Raw genomic sequence first — 20,783 nt, forward strand, 5'->3', positions numbered from 1 at the left:
CAGAATTGTAGTAATTCCTCGTAATTTGGGTGAAGTGATTTTGTGAGTATTCCAAGTCATCACAATACAGTATCTTTCTTAAATATGGATGGTTCCATTTATAGAACAAGACTAATAGGGTCTTACTTAGCTTCCCTCTCACACAAATGCTTCTTGAAGTTAGTATGAGGGAACTTAGGTTTTGGTTTCTGCTGTACTTTTTTTAGTCCTCCATTCTCTTCTTCATGGACTCCAGTAGTAATAGTCAGTTACAGTATTTTTCACAAACAAAGTCTATTTATTTAAGTGCATGTTCCCAGACTGTGTTTTAAATGGCTATGGAAGGAATACTATTAATTTATAGCTCTTGGCCCTCTGGAGGCACTACCCATCTTAATTTTAGAGATTACCTTTGAGAAGGATATAAGGGAAAATAACTATATATTTGAGAAAATATATATATATTGAGAATAAATTTCTGATGTCAGTTTGACTGACAGACCTTTCTATGGTATAGCTATTAGGACTAAGAGCATTTTAATTTGGATGAATAAAAAAAGTAAAGTTCAATGGAAAGCACAATTATTAAAATAACTTTGTGATTTTTTTCCTTAAACAATTTAAAAATATTATTACCTTTTATTTTAAAGGGTTTTATTAAATTTTAAATATTTATTAGGACTTTTCTTTGTATGTGAGCTGGGCACAGCTACCAAGTTACTTCATCCAGTCAGACTGTATTGGGACTTTTGTTCTTACTTCGATCACAGCACTAAGTAAACAGAAAAGTCATTGTATTATTTTTGTGTATGCTTAATAATAGTTATTCAGAAATTCATATTTACAGTTTAAAATAAGAGGTAATTGCTTCACTGGTTACAGGAATAACTATTTCTTGTCCTAATATTTTAATTTTTGTATGGATTAATGTCTTATATATTAATTATGCCCTCTTAAGTTATTTGAAACTCAGGCTTCCATGGGAATTGAGCCCAGTTGTCAGAATTTATTTATTGCTAACTCTTTTATATAGTAGCTTTATATGCTCATTTGTAAGTAAGGAGCAAGATGCTTTGTATAGACCTCTCAAAATCAGATGAAAATGTCTAAATATACATTATTTTGATTAAAAAAAAGTTATTTTCCTGTTTAAAGTCATGATGCTAGTACATACATTAATTCCTTACATTGTGACCAATGTAGTGAGCACAGCTTAGGGGTTTAATTCTGAGGCCTGCAAAATATGGTCAGGACCAGTGTTACTACTCTCTGGTACTCTGCCTACAGCTAGTTTATAAGACTTTGGATCAGATTAAATAGAGGAAGAAACAAGAGTCTGGGACTTTCTGGTTAACAGACCATAACTGTGTGATTTTTTTCAGGTGGCCTTCTGATAGCATCTGCTCATTTTGGTGCATATGTATATGGGACAGACATAGACTACAATACAGTTCATGGCTTGGGTGAGTAGAGGTTCTAGACTGTTATAGTCTTTGTTCTTGTACCAAGTGTGCCTTCAAAATAATTAAATGGGTTTATATGGTATTATGCATCTTTCTTTAGTGTTAAGATACAAAGTTGTGATAAAATGTAGTTTTATTTATTCTTACAAACAATAAGATTCGTCGGATATCTGCTTTTTACAAAGTGATTCAGTATGTGCACAGTGATCTCCTGGGGGAACACAAAGATGAAAAAGAAAAAGCTCTCCCCACAGTCTTAGTAAGAGAGATTTTTAAGAAGTTGGCAAACTCCAAGGTTGTGAACTTTAGGCTTGGGAAGGAAGTAGGAGAGGGACTAGCCATCTTCTAATAAGCATGTCCATGTTAATAAAACACATATACGGTTTCTATTTAAAGATTATCACCATTTTTTATTCATAATCATATGTTGCATGAATACTGGATTAATTTTTAGTCCTTGAGTACCATATTGTTTTTAATTACATAACCAACCAAAATATCTTTGAAGCAGTTAAAGTGACAGTAACTTAGAAGATTCTGCATTAGACTCAGGTTAACTCAAGACAAACATTTGCTTGCTTTGGAGGCAATTTTGGAAACTATTTTAAAATCTAGACACTTTGCTAATGATACATGATTGGATGGAATTGAATCAAACCGAAGAAAGTATTTCCATATACCTGAATCGTACTAAAAATGTCAAGTTTCACTGATGATTTTGAAATTCTGTTTATGGTGGTATTCCATTATTGTAACTAGAATCAGCCCTTTGAACACCCTTCTTCTTTTTACCACCCAGTTTTTCTCAAGTTATTGTATTGGTGAGAATTTATTATACCTTTTTTTTTTTTTTTTCCTGAAACAATCTGACATACTGTGCTTGATGACTTCTCTTTTTTCCTACCTTGACTCTAAGGAATTTAGTAATATTTATCATAAGGAGAATTGGTTATATTTTAGCAAGTTCAACCTAAATGGGCTAAGCAGAAAAAGATATTCTTGGGAATATGTTAGAGCAAAGTGCTAAGAAGAATTATTCCAGTTTGCTTTTAGTAGAAGCTTTATGTTTGCTTTAAGGAGATTGTCCTATATAATTTATTAGAATGCTTATTTATGAAAGTTATGTTATAACCTTTCAGTCTACTTGGGTAAAATTCTGATTGAGGTAGAATTTTCTCAGAGCTTTTCCAAGATGCTGTTAAATATGCCCTCTGTTTCATATGCTTGTAATTTCTTTCTGTACTCAAATATTCTCAAAAATCTCCTGTTTTAAAAATACAAAACCTTTCCTATCAATCCTGTAGGGACCCTCTAACTGCCACTTTGTTTTCCTTTCCTTTTGCCAAAGTGCATCTTGCAAACTAATATTGCTGTCTTTTCATCTCTCACTGTCTTCTGTCCATTATCTTCTAGCTTCCGTGCCTGCTGAAAACTCTTACTAGGGCCATAAATCTATAGCATTTGGCGGTGTTGACCTTCGTAAAGCCTCCCTTGGTTTCCTGGACCGTGGCCTCATTGGTACTTTTACTTTCTTGGCTTTCCATCTCCATCTTCTTAAGGCCCTGTGGATTTCTTTGACCTGTGCTAACATGTTGCTTTTTTCCAGGCATCTCTCTTTGACCACTTCTCTCACAATGCATGTTATGCAGAGTCATGTCATTCTTCTTCTTTTGATTTTTTAAGTTTCGTTTTTATTGTGAAGTAGATCAAGATACAGAAGAGTATATAAAAATAGAATAATTATAGAAGAAAACATGTAACTGCCACCTAGGTTAATAAAAAATGTCATTCATTCTTATGGATTTAACTTAAGTGCATATCTGATATCTCCTCAGTATATATATTCTGGCCTCTACCCACTGAATAGCTCTTTCTGAATGTTCTATAGGTAGCTGACAAGCATGATCTCATATCTCATTTTTTCCCCTAAGCTTGTTTTTCCTCTTGGTTTCTCTGATTTTTTTTTTTTTTTTTTTGAGAGAAGGCAGGTAGGGGCAGAGGGGGAGAGAGAATTTAAGCAGGCTCCATGCTAAGCGTGGAGCCCAGTGGTGGGCTCGATCTCACATCCCTGAGATCATGACCTGAGCTGAAATCAAGAGTTGGATGCTTGACCAACTGAGCCACCCAGGCACCCTGGTTTCTCTGATCTTAATCAACGGTCTCCTAAACCAGAACTTTTGAACTTCTTCCTTCAACTCCCACTTTAACTTTTCATCTGTAATGTCTCCATTTGGCCTCCTCTCTCCATGGTCATAACACTCCTTCATTTTCCAAGTTAGCTCTCTTCATTTCTGTTTCATTTATTTGATTCATCCCAATTTTATATGGGGCTATTTGCTCTTGGAGGAAAGGGGCCATGTTCTAGACAGCTTTGTATCTTACTTGTATATGCTTTCAATTCGGTATGTGTTGAATGAGTGTTTAAGGCAGTTTTACTTGAAAGGTGACAGAACAAGATCAGTTAGTACATTTTACTATTCAAAATATATTTTTGTAGTAAGTTGAAATAAAAATAACTATGTAAATAAAGTAATGATTTTAAATGAAATCAAGTTTTATTTGAGTAAATGTAGGTTTAGATGAGTTAAACATTATTTTAGCTAAACAATAAGAAATAAGAATGCTCTATTTGATTTAGTAGTTTCTATATTCCTTTTTCTTTCCCTTTAGGAAAGGCTAGTAGGAAAAACCAGAAATGGAGAGGACCAGATGAAAACATTAGGGCAAATCTTCGTCAATATGGTTTAGAGAAGTATTACCTTGATGTCCTGGTTTCAGATGCATCTAAACCTTCCTGGAGGAAGGGCACATATTTTGATGCAATCATCACTGATCGTAAGTTTATTTTTATACAAAAGTAAGAGTAGGATTAGTTTCCTAAAGTCATTTACATTTAAAGTAGAAAATCTATCAACACACAGAAAAATGCCAGCTTGTTTTAGTATTCTCCCCCTGCCCCCAGACTTCTTCACATAGTGAGAAGGAAAAAATTGTGAATATAAGGCAGGACACCAATTCAACTAAGTAGTTAAGAGTTTACTCTTTTGGTTTTTTAAATTATATATGTTAATCTGTCTTTCCTTTTTCTCTTCAGTTTATTTTTTGGAGCATATATTTGTTTTAAATTTTTAACTATAATTGGTTATTAGTATACCAACTGGAGCCAAAATGTCATTTGCAATTAGTGTCAGATGTCAAAGAAGAGAGTTTTTATTTTTTTTACAGATTTATTTATTTGAGAAAGCATGTGCCCGCCCCCTCTTCCCCCGACCATGAGTTGGGGGGAGGGGCAGACGGAGAGAATCTTCAAGCAGACTACCCACTGAGCATGGAGCCCAACATGGGGCTCAGTCCCACAACCATGATATCATGACCTGAGCTGAAACCAAGAGTCGGACGCTCAACTGACTGAGCCACCCAGGTGCCCCAAAGAAGAGAGTTTTAGATATCACATAATTCTCCATGTGTAAGCTTTGGTGTTTTGTTTTGTTTTTTTGTAGCACATGTTTTCACTGACAGCCCCTTTCTAGAGTTACAAGAAATTTGGGATTTTTTGAGCCAATAGGCTTGTGAACCCACTGAGCTTCAGGAATGTGAATGAGAACTTGTTTTCCTGTGCCCCATGAGTTCTGGGCTTTGCAGGCATCCTATCTAAGAATAGTTTGGCCTTTTCTACCATATTTTGCAGTAAGTCTGTAAATAGTGGCAAGTGTATCTCAACCGTTCCATCTTAGCTCACTTCAGTTCTTTGGTAACTCAGGTGGTTTCAGACCTAACAAAAGAAAAATTATCAAGGCATTACACTGTCAGTTTGAATCTACTTTATAAAAATTGGGTGACTTTTTATTAACAATCCAATTTATTGTTTGTTCTCATTCTGTATGTATATTTATATAAAGTATAATTTTTTTTTAATCCATTGAGAGTGAGTTGGATACACTATGGCCTTTTACCCCTATACTTCAGTGTGTAAAATAGGGATAGTCTCTTAGGTAGCCAGAGTACAGTTAACATTTTCAATAAGTCAATGCAATAGTTTAATTTTATTTTGTCATCCACTTTTGTCAGTCACCCAGTAATATCCCTTTATTTCTTTGTTTTTCCCTCTGGGACAGTATCCAGTCTGGTGTCAGGTATTACATTTGGTAATATCTCTTTTAGTTTGTCACACTGTCACAGCCTTTCTCTGTCTTTTCATGACATAGGCATTTTTCAAGAACATGGTGGCCTGTTGTCCCTCCCAGTGTTTTAAATAGAATGTTCCTTGTGTTATGCATTCTCGGCTGGAATATTTCACAGGTGGCGATGTGTTCCTCTCCGAGTGTCCCATCTGGAGGCCCATGATATCCATCTACACCTAACTGGTGATGAGGTGACTTTTGACTATCCACATTATTTGTGTTTTCTGTCTAGCTCCATATGGTATCAGAGAATCTACAAGAAGAACAGGTTCTCAGAAGGAAATACCAAAGGGCATGGAAAAATGGTAAGTGAAAGTTAAATATGATGTTACTATTTTGAGAAGAAGCATGTTGTTCTTTTTAATTAGCTGTTTAACAGTCTTAAGGTTTTTCACTGATTTTGAAATTTTGTTCTCTTTTTCTAGTCCAGAAAGCCATGTTCCTGTTTCCTTGAGTTATCATCTGAGTGATATGTTTTTTGACCTGTTAAACTTTGCAGCTGAGACCCTTGTGTTAGGTGGAAGACTAGTCTATTGGTTACCAGTGTACACACCAGAGTATGTAATGTTAACTAATTTTATTTTTAATTTCACTTTTGTTATGGTATTTGTAAATCTAACATTTTTTCCCTATTTTTAATTGGATTCAGGGTAAATATCTTTGTGTTTAATGTTTATAATAGTCTTTGTTTACCTACATATGTGTATAAAACAGACCCCATCCTCTTATTGATTGAATTGCTTTGACCTTTTTATTTTACATCAGGAGTTGGCAAACTATAGCCTGTGGGCCAGATATGGTCCTCACCTGTTTTATAAGGCATTTGAGCTAAGATGGGTTGAGCTAAGACGGTTTTTTACATTTTTAAATAGTCGTTAAAAAGAACAAAACAAAGAACATGTGACAGAAATATATGAATTTAGTTGAGGGATTCATCTGCTCCAAGCTAGCTTTAACATATATTGGCTATTATGATCGCCTTAAATGCAATAAATCTTTTTTAAAAGCTAACACCAAAATAAAAGCTGTGCTTGTATTTAAAGCCCTGATTATGTTCCACATTGTTGGTTTGGGTTTTATTATTCAGTAATTATTAATTATAAGCAGAGCTGTGTACATCAACAATGAAACACAAGATATCTTGAATAAGACAGGATCTTTAAATTTGAAAGAAAATTTAATATCAAGCTCAAAATTTGGCTGTTTCTCTAATCTGCCATAGTAATCTTTTTAAAAATTGTTTTAGTTCCTATATTTACTATACATAATTGTACAGAAAGCATTTTAAAACAGTGTTACTATCTTTACAAAATGGGGATGGTCCTCAGCAGTTGGAAGCTGTGCTGTTTTTTGTTTTATAAATGTTGTGTTGGAAGTTACCATGGCCTGACTTTAGTCACGCATTTGTTTATCAGCTGATAAGAGTGTACGCATTCATGCCCAGGCTCCTTAATACTGGCCTTATGTTTTGCTGCTAGTGATAATCTCATTTAATCTTTTCACTTTAGAAATAAGGAAAATAAATTCCAAGGAGTGAAGTGACTTGTCTACAGTTAATAGCTAGCTAGCTGTTTGGTTTCCTTATTCCTGTGGCTGTGTTCACTTAATTCAGCAGTCTGCCAGATCTCAGGTGCCTGGTATGTGAAGTGATAGATGGAGTTTTACTAATATTTTTGGAGAAGATCACTTTTGTTTGTTTCTATACAAAAATGGTTCCTGCCTTAGACAAGCTGAATTCCAGCAGCAAGCTTACTGTTTTTTTTTAAGATTTATTTATTTGAGAGAGAAAGTGTGCATGTACACACGTGCATGCAGAGTGGGGAAGGGGTCGGGGAGAGGGAGAGAGAGAATCCTAGGCAGACTCCCCACTGAGCTTGCAGCCTGATGCAGGGCTGGACCCCATGACCCCAAGATCACTGAGCCGAAACCAAGAGTTGGACACTCAACCAACTGAGCCTCCCAGGTGTCCCCCTACCCTGTTTTTTTAATTAAAGATTTGTTTATTTATTTGAGAGAGAAAGAGAAGCTTACTGTTTTAACTCAAGTTTCAGGACTAAATTTTTAAAAAATTTATTTTGAGGTAATTTCAGACTTACCTGAAAGTTTCAAATGTAACACGAAAAACTCTCCTCATCCAGATTTTCCAACTTACCCATTTTCCTTACCCATTACATTAATCACATACCCATTATCAATTCATCTTTTTTGGAACTATTTGTGAAGTTGCAGATAATGATTCCCCATAACCCCTGCATACTTCATTATATTTCTTAGAAATAAGAACATTCTTGTCAAACCACAATCAACCCTCCAAGTTTGGAAATCAGCATTGATAACACTGCTGTCCATTTTATGGACCCTATTCAAATTTTGCCAGTAGCGGTCCATCTGAGAAAATGTGCTCTATTAACCCATCATGTCGTTCTCCTCCAGTCTGGAATATGTCTCCATTCTTTTCTTATCTTTTGTGTCGTTGACAGTTTTGTAGAGTATATGGCTTATATTAAAGGTTGACCTTCAATCAGGGTCCATCTGATGTTTTTGTTTTTGTTTTTTTTAGAGAGGGAGGTGGCAAGGAGGGTCAGAGAGAAAATTGATGTTTCTTTTATGACCAGATTTAGGTAGTGCCCTTGGTAGGAACACCACAAAAATTATACTGTGTTTTTCATGCATTGCATCATGGGGCACGTGGAGTTAACCCCTACTAGCGATCTGAAACTTGATCATCTGATCATTTTGTTCTCTGTTAGGGTTCTCCACTGTGAGCCATCATTTTCTCCTTTGATTAGTATTTCATGGGGGAGATATCCCAAGCTTACATCAGTATCTTGTTCTTCATCAAATCACTATTCACATTGACAACTCCACTGTTGACAACCACTACAATGATGGCTTTTGTGTTCCATCATTCCTTCTGCATTTGTAAGTTGGCATCCTACTGTAAGGAAGAGTTTTCCCTTCTTTCCCCATTTGTTTACAAATTTTCCCCATTTGTTTACAAATTTATTAATTTATTTTGCTATGGAATCATGGATGCTTATATTATTCATTGGGTTATAATTCATTACTGTCACTATTTTGTTGCTCAGATTGTCTCAGATTTGATCAGTGGGAGTCAATTTGAGGTGGTTCCTCTGTCCTTTTGAAATATCCCCATTAGTTTTTGTGTACTTCTTATTTTTTAGCATTTCTGACTGTCCACTATTTTGTACTTTATTATTTAATTATAATTGAAGTTGAATGTACTTAAGAATATCTTTTGTAGTTCTTTTGTTTTTTTTCCTTTCTCTTCATACAAAATTAAATTGGAGGTACTTTTAAGTATTTTTAGTATTTCTAAAGATCTTACAAAATGGACACTGGATATTTTTTCAGTGACTTCTTGATTTTAATAATTTTCAACAAGGGAAAATTTCCAAATGCATATTATCAGAGGGATATTTTAGAAGTAGAAAAGGGATACATGTTTTTACCACCTTTTTTACCTTAGATGTTTATCAAGGGAAAGATTTCGTCCAGGTATGTGGCTAACGCACACATGGGAAGACTATGATATTTATTTCCCTGACTTCATCCCTGGAGAAAGTTATGTCCACGTCCTCTGATGTTCATTACTAGACTTCTGTTTTTCCTTCCCTTTGTTTTTTTTTTTTGTTTATACTTTTATTTGCATTTATTTTATGCAGAATTTACTCCTAGGCAGTAAATTTTTGTTTCTGCAGTTTCTTCTGGGGTATCTTTTTCTTCTGTGCAACCTCCTCTTCTGGTTTAGAAACAGTCTGCTCTTTTCCAGTCAGGATCCTCTCAGGGTGGCAGGGAGAGCTCACGTATAGGTTAATCTGACCATGAGCCCTGTACGTTCTATGTCACATCTTGGGGGCTTTGTTCACCTGGATGAGCTTAATGACCAGAAAGTCTGCATCCAGACCCTTAAATTTGGCATTACTCTCTGCATTTGTCAGCATGTGCAGTAAAAATTCAGCACTGTTTTTGGGCCACCAGCTCTTTGGCCCGGGCACACCTACCACCTCCATCAGTGTAGAGATAAAATGGCTTCTGCAGTGTGACAGCCTTCAGATACTTGGTGGCTTTTCAGATATGCATTGCCTTGGCGGTGTGGGCAGTTTCATTTGTGTTCTTAAAGTGAACGCGAAGATTTGAACCTCTTGATTTGCATGATTTTGTAGGGTTTTTCTGGGTCAAGTGAATAGCAAACCATTTTTCAGAGGTCACCTCAGGGCAGTTATAGGAAGAATATGGTCTCCTTCCCTTTAGCCTAAGGTGATTTTATTAATGAAGTATTAATTATTATTACTGTTAACTTATTAATGAACTTAGTGTTCATTAGGAAATGAATTATTTTCACTTCTGTATTGTATGTCATACAAAATCTTTGTTCTTTTGAAATAGCACAATATTATTAGGATTTTAAGACCAAAATCATCTGCAAAAGTTTGAAATAATGTTCTTGCTTCTGAATTAAACAATTTAGAATTAGTTTGATTATGTTGTATTAAAAATATGGCTTTTTGTTGAACTAAGAATGAAGATTTCATTTTAAAATTATACATTAGCACAGCTCAATTTTAAAACTTTTTTACTTTTGGTGTTGTAAATATAGGCTTTTAGTCCTACTACTGAATTTATTTATTCAAACAAATTCTGTTACTCGATTCAAGTTTAAAAATAGGAATTATAGGAGCACCTGGGTGGCTCAGTCAGTTAAGTGTCTGCCTTCGGCCCAGGTCATGATGTCCAGATCCTGGGATTATGCCTTGCATCAGGCTTCCTGCTCAGCGGGGAGTCGGCTTCTCCCTCTCCCTCTGCCTCTCTCCCTGCTCATGCTCTCTCTCCGTATCTCTGTCTCAAATGAATAAATAAAATCTTTAAAAAAAATAAGAATTACATATTATAATCAAGTTCAGGTATTCTTTAAACCCAGGGCATTTTGAAAAGGGTAAGACATAATAAAAATAAAGTATTATCTAAAAGCTTAGTTATTTGTGAAGAATTGTCAGAGCTGATAATTGAAAAAGGATTTTCTGTTTGGTAATTTAAATTGCAGTGAAGAAATTGCTACTCAACAAACTTGCTGTATTTCCTCGAATATAGATTTTCCCCACTCTAGTGTATTGGATTTTTTGCCAGTATCAAGATGCTCTGTACACTTTGTATCTTTTCACCTTTATTTATTCTGTCCCCATTGCTTGATAAACCATTTCTTCTTTCCTCAGCTGATAAAATTCTAGTCATCTTTCAAGACCTGGCTTAACTGTCACCACCTCTATGAACTTTTCCAACCCTTCTCAGCAGAATTAATCTTTCATCTGTGCTGTCATAGTAGTTTATTCTTATCACTCATAGAGACTGACCACATAAAATTACTGTAAGCTGTTGGTATTTATGGGTTTATTATTCAGTTTTAGCTACTTGCAAGTGACCCTGAAGGTCTGTGTGATAGTCATTTGGATGGCATAAATTCAACTCACGTGTGTTTGATGTTATAGGAATTGCTAAGCTACTGAGTGCAGCTGTCTGCTCAGACTTTATGTATCCATAGTGTTCTTTTCTCATTTGCATTAGACACAGATAACTCTCTTGAGGTGATTAGAAACTGCATTTCTTTGTGAAAGATGTTCTTTAATAGAAATCCCACTGCTACTGCTTGTGATAAAAACGTTGACAAAGTAAAGAAGCTTAATAAAGTATGCCCCAGTGTAGGATTTGGGGGGTACATTTTTTTTCAATTCTATTGAGAAATAATTGACATACCTCACTGTATAAGTTTAAGGTGTATATAGTATGATGGTTTGATTTACCTAGGGAATAAACTTTAGTAAAGTGAATTTTGGAGTAGCTCAGAGCAGTGAAAGAACATGTTTTTCTTTTTTCTTTTTTTTATGTTCAGTTAGCCAACATATAGTACATCATTAGTTTTTGATATAGTGTTCAACGATTCATTAATTGCGTGTAAAACCCAGTGCTCATGTTTTTCATCTCTTAACTAGGAAGCAAGAAAAAGTGATCCTTTGAACTGTTTTCAGTGAGTGCTCTAATTAGTGCAAAATCTGTTTCTCAAATGGGAGGTGAAATTCTAGTGACACTTGGAAATAGCTTGAGGCGTGAAGGTTCATAGGAAAATGAGTGTCAAAATTGATTCGTGGAAAAGCTAGGGGTCTATGCGCACAGTTTTGCTTTTTAAAAAATGATGTAATATAATTTGTATATCATGCAAGTCACCTTTTTACAGTTTACAACTCCATGGTATTTAGTATATCCACAAAGTTGTACAACCATTACCACTTTCTAATTCTGGAACATTTTTGTCACCCCAAAAGAAACCCCATACACATAAGCATTCACCACCACTTCTGCCCCTGGCAGCCACTTATCTGTCTCTCTGGATTTTCCTATTGTGGCTGATTTAGGTTTTAAATAGATTGTTTGGATTGTAGGGCTATAGTAATAAAAATGAAATTAAGGTAGCATACCATACTATCATAATGACCCAGGCGTAGTACGGATTTATGGCTTCTATTTTTAACAGTTTGCAAATAGTATATTGCAGTATGTTTGTATGAAATATATTAGGACACATATAGTAAAGAATTTTTTGTTAACTGATATTTTAAAATTCTTAGCATGGTGTTTTGGGAGTATACTGCTAAATTGATTGGTTCTAGTATAATAGGGCAGTGGTTAAAAACAAGCCTGTTAATGATAATGATTACCCAAATGATGTTCTTTCATGCTTGAACTCAAAGATCAAGCTGAAAAGCTAATCTAAAACAAAAATTTGTTTTTCTGCTCTTAAGCCAAATGCCTGGTGACTCTGTTTCAGCAGCTTAGCATGATTTGGGTCATCAGTATCAATTAAAATTGTATTGGTTTTGTACTTTTAGATTTGATTTGTAAATTTGTTTTGGTTTTATAGTTATATAAGGGATGTAAGCATATGAACTTTATATCTCTTTAAACGTAATGTAAAATATCTTTACGTTACATTTTAGTAATACTTTAAGTCAAGTCTGCCAGGAAATAAGATTTTTTTTTTTCCTTTAAAACAAGGGTACATAACTAAGTTTGACAAATACTGTTTCATACATCCACAAACCCTGCTTTTTCAAGCTTAAGGTCAAGGCTGTTCTTTCTGTTAACCATGGTGTAGAATGTATTCCTTCATATCGTAAATGCTTCGTGTGAAGATTACAGATTTGATGTCAACTAATGTTACGAGAAATACCAACATTTCTGACTATATAGTGAACATTAGAGAATTGTTAGATCAGGCGAAAACTGAAATGGTCATTCATTACTTAATGGAAAGCCTTAAGGAAGGATGCAGAGAATGACTTCAAGAGAATTCCTTCCACTGATAATACAGTGGAGGTGCATTATGAATGTTGCCTGGTAAGTGGGTGATGAAGGTTTTGAGCATGTGGTTGAGGTAATGAGGGAGAGCTCACTGAAGGTCACAGGGGCTAGAGAAGTCAGTAAAAGAGTGGCAGTGAAAACCATGTTGACGCATTGGAACAGGCTAGCTGAGATGGTGGTCCTTTACAGGAAGTGCTGATTGGTACCTTTCCCAGTTTGGACCAGAGCTTTAAAATTTCCCATGTGATAAATGTTTGTGGAGACTATCTAGAAAGGTATCAAGATTTGCAAAGGAAAAATAAAAACTGGCAATCTACAGTGTTCTTAGTGGTACCCATACCTAGTGAGACCCCTCCGCTGCTGTTCTTCAGCATTCTGCTCCATAGCCGTTTCCCCCTCATCTGTCACCTGTTTCTTCTACCAGGAGTGATGCCAACAACCTGTCAGATGTCAGGTTCTGAACTCCTGCACCCTGACTGTCCTGCTTTCGAGATGTCCTCTCCATTCACATAGTATGTGTGCTGCGTAGCAGCAGTCACCCCTGCTCATGATCGTGGCTTTGATTTTATTTCATGGTTAAGGTGACCATGGAGCGCTTATTTTATTGGTAGTTTATTTGAATAATCTAACCTTAGTCCTGTATATACAAAGTTAATAGAAGTCTTAAGATGTCATTAAAATTTTGCAGGGACACTTCATTTTATAGGGCAAGTATATGCTGAGTGGACATTATTCTTTGGGAATTTATAAAAAATCTCCACATGAATCAGTCCCTCATGAATGTCAGGGGGTTGTTGTAGAATATATTTCTGTCTTACGTGCTCTTCTGGAATCCTTTAGGATAGAGTCATTGTCTTGTATTTTTGTGGTTTAAACGCTTGGTATTCTTCCATAAAACATATTCTCAGTCTACAGGTAAAATAATTTAAACTACTTTTTTTTTTGGATGTGGTAATATTGAAATACTTTGCTTTTTAAAAATATAGATTGCTGTGAATTGTGTAAGACTGATGAATCACAGACCTGTACCTCTGAAACAAATAATACATTATATATTAAAAAAAAAAAAAAAGTAGGAAGGGAAAAATGAAGGGGGGGAAATCGGAGGGGGAGACGAACCATGAAAGACTATGGACTCTGAGAAACAAACTGAGAGTTTTAGAGGGGAGGGGGGTGGGCAGATGGGTTAGCCAGTTGATGGGTATTAAGGAGGGCATGTATTGAATGGAGCACTGGGTGTTATACGCAAACAATGAATCATGGAACACTATATCAAAAACTAATGATGTTTGGTGATTAACATAACATAATAAAATAAAAAAAAATACAGATTGTTTATGGATTGTCTGGACAGTTAGCCTATGTGAAATAAAATGGAACAGCATGTAGTGGGGGGATGTCCTTACCACATTGGATAACTCTGTGATGATCCTGTGTGGTCTTTGCATGTGAGTGTTCCTAAAAGTCAGCTGTTCTTTCTTCAGATACACTGAAGAGATGGTACCCTGGCACCCTTGCCTGAAACTTATTAGCAACTGTGAGCAGAAGCTTTCCAGTCACACATCAAGGCGCTTGATAACAATGGAAAAGGTGAAGAAATTTGAGGTAAATTATCCTAGTATTTTTTGGATAAATTCTGGAAGAATCCAAAGATTTTTTTAGTTTTCTTGTAATGGAGTTTGGAATTGTTAGTCCTTGATTTTTAAAAAGTTACTGAATTCAGGAAGAGGCAGAAGTTCAAGAGGTTTGTGGGATTTGGTGGAATTTAGAGGGTAGGGGTTCGATATAGAAGTTGAATAGCAGAATAGAAATAGAAGTTGACCTTAACTTCTCATCTTTGCCACTAGTGCAGTTAAAAAAAAGCACACTTAATTAAACAACTGTTGTTTAATTAGCAATCTACTAGTTACCATTTTTTCTCCAAAAGCAAGACCTGCTCGATTACAGACTATTCTGAAGAGAAAATGTCACTTTATATAATGGAAAAAGTAATTTGCTGTTATCTGTTAGGGCCCAACACCTGTTCTCTCTCTCTCTCTCTTTCTCTAATACACACACACATACACACACACACACTTCTTGAGAAGAACAAAACATCTGTTATTTCATATCCAGATGAGAATTGATATGAAAAATGCCTCATAATGGAGCTTAATTAAATCTGCAGAATGCTCCTTGGGCTATACTTATCTGGATTGACAACCATAGCTTTCCCAAATTCACTAAACTTGAGTAAGCCCCATCTATGTTTTTGATCTGTAGGGTAAGCAGAAAAGAACAGAGTGTTACTGCCTGAAGATTTTGTCATACTCATCTCCACATTGGATTTTTTTTCATCTAATTCATAGTTTAAGGATTCTTTCACAGTAATGAAAACTAATATTTATATAGTGCTTTTTGAATATATTATTATATATTTCTTGTTTTTGTCCTTTTAGTTTTCATTTGCTATCTGTCTCTTAGATCTTATCACCATATACCTGGTTTGTGCTGATCATCTCCTAAATTATCTTTTTTCCATTTTTCACACCTCTAGTTCTTAATTGTTAAATGACTCTTCCTAACTTCTTTATGCCAAAACTTTAGTGACTCCTTTTCATTACCGAATAAGATTCAATGTGACATAAACTCTCTTCAGTAATCAGGCTCCAGTATCAGGGCATTTCAGAAAGCGTAAGCCGTTTATGCATATAAATAGTTGATCTGTGTTCACTCAGGGGTGGTTGTGTAGGTGTGTATGTGTTTGTGTATTTATATACAGGTATATGTGATAGAATTAACATAAGTGGTTGTCATTTTTAAAACAAGTTTATATTCAAACAATATCCTTGGGGTGGCATCTTGTACTCATATTTATATCATAATTATTCTGTATATTCTTGAAACTTTTAGACTTATATTTAAAAAATATATTAATATTAAACATTTATTTATTTATTTATTTTTTAAAGATTTTATTTATTTATTTATTCATGAGAGAGAGAGAGAGAGAGGCAGAGGGAGAAGCAGGCTTCCCGCGGAGCAGGGAGCCCCATGCGGAACTCGATCCCAGGACCCTGGGATCATGACCTGAGCCGAAGGCAGATGCTTAACCATCTGAGCCACCCAGGCGCCCCTTAAACAGTTATTTTGCTGTATAGTAACACCTTGCTTTTCTTCAAATTGTGTTACTGGGCTTTGGTGCTCACATTTTATAGCAGACTGGTCATTTAATTGTTGTTTTTTGGAAATCAGAACCTGTTCCAAGGATGATGATCTACTATTAAATATTTAAAACATTAAGAAGATTCAGAAATTCTAAAAGAGGGGTTTCCAAGTTGTTTGACACAATGACAATCTTCTGAAGTGACAATTTTGGCCGGACAACATTTATTTGGATATATAGTAGAAGTCCTCTTAACTAACCTCCATTTCAAATTCAGTTGATTAACTAGTACTGGCCATTTTTGTTCTAAAACACCAATACTTATGCCTGTAACATGTCAGATACTTCCAGCTGTTGACTTGCTTGATCTCTACTATGTCTGTACACTTCTGTACCTACCAGCTGAATTGTCTGTTTGCCATGAATCAGTTGTGTTTGTTTTGTGAACTGTTTAAGTCAGTTATATTTGGTATGGTAATTATGTAGTCTAACTAAATGCTAGTTAGACCAGTGAAATGTGAGTGTGAGAATAAAGTTGTTGCACTTAGAAAAGCTAAGTGCAATACTTCAGAAAGATAGGATGAAGTGAGTTGCAAAGAAAGACTCTTGGACTGGGAATGGGTGAGATGACTATAAAGGGTTGGAAAAAAGTTAGCCCATTCTAGGTTTCCCTACCCAGATTGCTTTTAAGAGTCTTTAAGTTCGGGCACCTGGGTGGCTCAGTTGGTTAAGCGACTGCCTTCGGCTCAGGTCATGATCCGGGAGTCCTGGGATCGAGTCCCGCATCGGGCTCCCTGCTCAGCAGGGGGTCTGCTTCTCCCTCTGACCCTCTTCCCTCTCGTGCTCTCTGTCTCTCATTCTCTCTCTCAAATAAATAAATAAAATCTTTAAAAAAAAAAAAAGAGTCTTTAAGTTCTTGCATCATTTTACAGAAGCCAAAACTGAAAATCTTTATAGGTCCTGATTCTATATCAAAAGATTGATAAATGAATATTCGGTTTTTTAAGTTAAGATGTTCAGCATATTTACAAAACGTTTTCATTTTTTCCTGCTTTTACTGACTTTTTCAATTAACTAACTGTAGTATTAGTCTGTTTGGGCTACTATAGCAGAATACCACAGACTGAGTGACTTAAATAACAGAAGTTTATTTTCTTATAGTTCAGGAGGCTGGAAGTCCAAGGTCAAGGTGCCAGCAGGTTTGGTTTCTGATGAGACCTCTTGCTGGATTGCAGGTAGCCACCTTCTTGCTATGTCTTCTGTATGCACATACTCTTGGTTTTCTCTCTGCTTACAGGGACATCAGTCCTATTAGATTAGAGCCCCACCCTTATGATTTCATTTAACTTTAATCATCTCCTTTAAGGCTCAGTCTCCAAGTACAGTCATATTGTGGGTTAGGGCTTCAGTATATGAATTTTGGGGGGACACAGTTCAGTCCATATCACTAACAATTACCAACATCTATCACAATGAATAAGAGGCCTCTGTTGCATGTTAAAGTATACTTTTTTCATGCTCTTCCAGTCAGTTACTTCTCATGTATATGTTTGTCTTTTAGTATTTTGAGGGAAGTAAGGCATATAATAATTTAAATTAGTAACACTGAAGGTCTTAGAAATCACAGCACTTAATGTAATTATTTGAGTTAGTAATAACATTTATGTGCCAGGCACATGAGTAATACATGTAAAAAATAGAAATAGTACCTGTAGATTTTATAATTTTAAGTCTTGATATTAGAAAGTAGAATGAATGACATCAGTATTCTTTATGTTGTGGCCTCCATAAGTAGTACTTGCACCATATGATGGTTATGATGGCTTGAAACACTGTTCAGAAGAAAATATAGAGAAAGTACTCTAATAATGGGGGCCACATAATAAACCAGTCATTTCTATCTTAGTGGCAGAATTGAGACCTGTTGTCATTTTGCATTTGCTTTCCTTTAAGTTTAATTTATTTAAGAGAATCTTTTTTTTTCCAGTACTCTTTCCAGATTTATAATATTTCTGTAGGCATCTATTTGATACTTGGGAGAAGTAGAGAATGATCTAAGGATGTTTCTGACAATTTTCTTCTACATAAAAATGCTAACTAAGGGCACTCACCTTAGATGTTTTTAAACCTTGAAAGGCAGTGTTAATTTTTGTTTTTATTATTTTACTTTTGTCCTTTCAAATTGATTTAAAAAACAGGAAAAAGCCTAGTGCTCAAATAATTTTTTGAAACAGTCTTCACTTTATAAGATCAAATTTAATCAGTGAGTTTTAACTAGTATGCAGTGTACTATAACTGAAAATACTTTGTCACGTTAAATTAATCATGTTTGGTTTTGAATTAATCACTTCATTTCTACCTTCTGTTTGTATGGAGAGGACTGTATATAATTGCAGCAAGATCCTAGTCCTTTATAATTCAAGTGATGACATAAAATTGTCAAACAGTTCTCATACGCGTCTAACAAATTACCCTCGGCCTTGTTCAGCGTGTTGACTTTGGCAATGGAAGACTATTAATTGTAGATTTTTACACTCTTGTGTACTGTCTTTCTGCATTTTTGGTTTGTCACTTGTTAGGTTTAACTTCAGTATAACTTTTGGCCCACTTGATACATTGTTATAAAGTGTTCTCCCTCTCCCCTTTTAGAATGTAAACTTAAGTTATGAATGAGAAAACTGTCTAAAGAATGTAGGTGTATTGTAAAATTTTGTCTTTTCATTATTGCTATAGTTTTTAGACTTGCTTGTTGAGCATTAGTAGTAAAGAAGAAAATTTTTGCTACCCATATTAATGAAAATACCTGATAAGAGAAGCCATTAGTCCCTGTTGATACAGTCTGAAAGAGAAGGGAATGATTTATGCTACTTATTGTTTACAGAGCTTTCATACCCATCTGATCATGTTATTTTGCTAATTTTAGAGACTAGGAAGTAGCTGAGTTGAGACCAAAACTTTTCTTTGTACTTGAAATTCTTTGACCTTTTTTATGCATCATATTGCCTCTTTGCGAAGACAGTTTCTGCTTTTGGAACATGCCAGGGTTAAAAGGCAAATATTCTTGAGTGGCATATTTCTAGTTTCTTCTAAAGATCGTTTTTCCTCATTGTTCATGGGGCCATGGTGGAATGTGATTTGTTTTACTAGAATTCATTTTTCCTGTTGATACAACATGTGGTTGACGCTGATATATATATATTTGTGGTCACAGTGGTTACTTCTGTAAAACATTTTTCTCATATAAAGTTCATTGGAAAAAAATTCCAATTTCCAGAGTTGTCCAGAACAGACCAGAATATGAATGTAATAGTTACATCTTCAGTGAAAATTGCCTAAAACAGTACCTTGTCAACCTTTTCCAACGGTATACTTGGACAGATGAAAGAGTATCCAAAGTATTCATTTTTGAAACTTCCTTAAAATCTTTTTAAACATTAATGCAGCTTTTAAAGTCTATTCTATAGTATGTTTAAGTGTAAAAAAAAAGTATCTTAAGTTGCCGTTGCACTAAATGAGCCATCATGTGCCCTGTTTGTTTTGTGACTTGTTTACCTGACATGCTGTGATTTGAGAAGTACTGAAGTATAGGTAAGTTGAATTCTAGGTATTATATGGACACTAATTTAGACTAAAGTTACATTATGTGAGCTAGTCAATATAGTTCAGATGATTTAAAATAGGGAATATTGGGAGGTCATAGTGGCAGGTGATGAGAATTAATGTTAATTTTTAAAATTTTGGATTGAATAAAGAGTCCACTATCACGAAGCTGATGAACAATGCTTCGTTAATCAGAATGGCAGGTGTCCAAAACTGAGGGATTTGACTTATGGACCAGGAGATTTTGAAGCTATGGAGAGAGAAACAACCATTAACATTGTAACATGTTCTAAATGACGAAGGGAGAGAAGAGACACCAAGGTCTCTTGTTTGAGAAAATGACTCACGGATGACTTGAAGTAGAAGAAATTAGTCTTTGTGATAAGTAGATTACATGTTAGAATGATAGTAGTGTTGCTAGTCATGACCTGATGATTTGCTGACATAATGCTTGTGCCTATTTCATTATACTTTATCCGTTCTCAGGATTAATGCTGTAACTTGTTTTGGCAGCTATATGAATTAAAGGTGGTTCTTCGTGGCTGACCTTTCTTTCTGAAATATTTTGTTTTTTGCCTATTTTGCCAGGACAGTGGATATTTTCCTTTCGATTAGAGCTATGAAAGATTAGAGATAAGGTGTGAAGATTTCAGTCATAGAATGTGCCCGTGGGAAGGGAGACATTGCTTCATTTATCAGTGAGAAAAATAAGACCGGGTGATACTAAGTAAGAACATGGTAATTAGATATGAACTTTAATGGAGGTCCTAATACAGTAAAGTATTCATTACCATCCAAATGTGTACGTATGAGAGAGAGAAAGGCCAAGAAGGACTGAGATCTTGCCATTTGCGATGACGTGGATGGAACTGGAGGGTATTATGTTAAGTGAAATAAGTAAATCAGAGAAGGACATGTATCATATGACCTCACTGATATGAGGAATTCTTAATCTCAGGAAACAAACTGAGGGTTGCTGAAATGGTGGGGGGTGAGAGGGATGGGGTGGCTGGGTGATAGACATTGGGGAGGGTATGTGCT

General features: G+C 35.3%; 1 protein-coding gene across 4 annotated transcripts in view; it reads left to right on the plus strand.

The window, feature by feature from the left end:
• TRMT11 (tRNA methyltransferase 11) overlaps positions 1-20,783 on the plus strand; it is a 53,369-nt gene that overhangs the window by 18,527 nt on the left and 14,059 nt on the right. For 3 of the 4 annotated variants that reach the window (XR_014147930.1, XM_081828942.1, XM_081828944.1), the window contains 5 exons: positions 1,362-1,442; positions 4,113-4,277; positions 5,856-5,928; positions 6,049-6,180; positions 14,482-14,602. Coding sequence is in view for 3 of the 4 variants with exons in the window: in XM_081828942.1 (XP_081685068.1) it covers positions 1,362-1,442; positions 4,113-4,277; positions 5,856-5,928; positions 6,049-6,180; positions 14,482-14,602 (572 nt within the window). In the remaining variant the exon portion in view is untranslated. Of the gene's footprint in view, positions 1-1,361; positions 1,443-4,112; positions 4,278-5,855; positions 5,929-6,048; positions 6,181-14,481; positions 14,603-17,303; positions 17,378-20,783 lie in introns of all 4 variants that reach the window. The other variant, XM_081828943.1, reaches the window with a different exon arrangement.

Source organism: Leptonychotes weddellii, chromosome 8, assembly GCF_054177405.1.
Source record: "Leptonychotes weddellii isolate Sample4059 chromosome 8, ASM5417740v2, whole genome shotgun sequence".
In the NCBI taxonomy this organism is placed as follows: domain Eukaryota; kingdom Metazoa; phylum Chordata; class Mammalia; order Carnivora; family Phocidae; genus Leptonychotes; species Leptonychotes weddellii.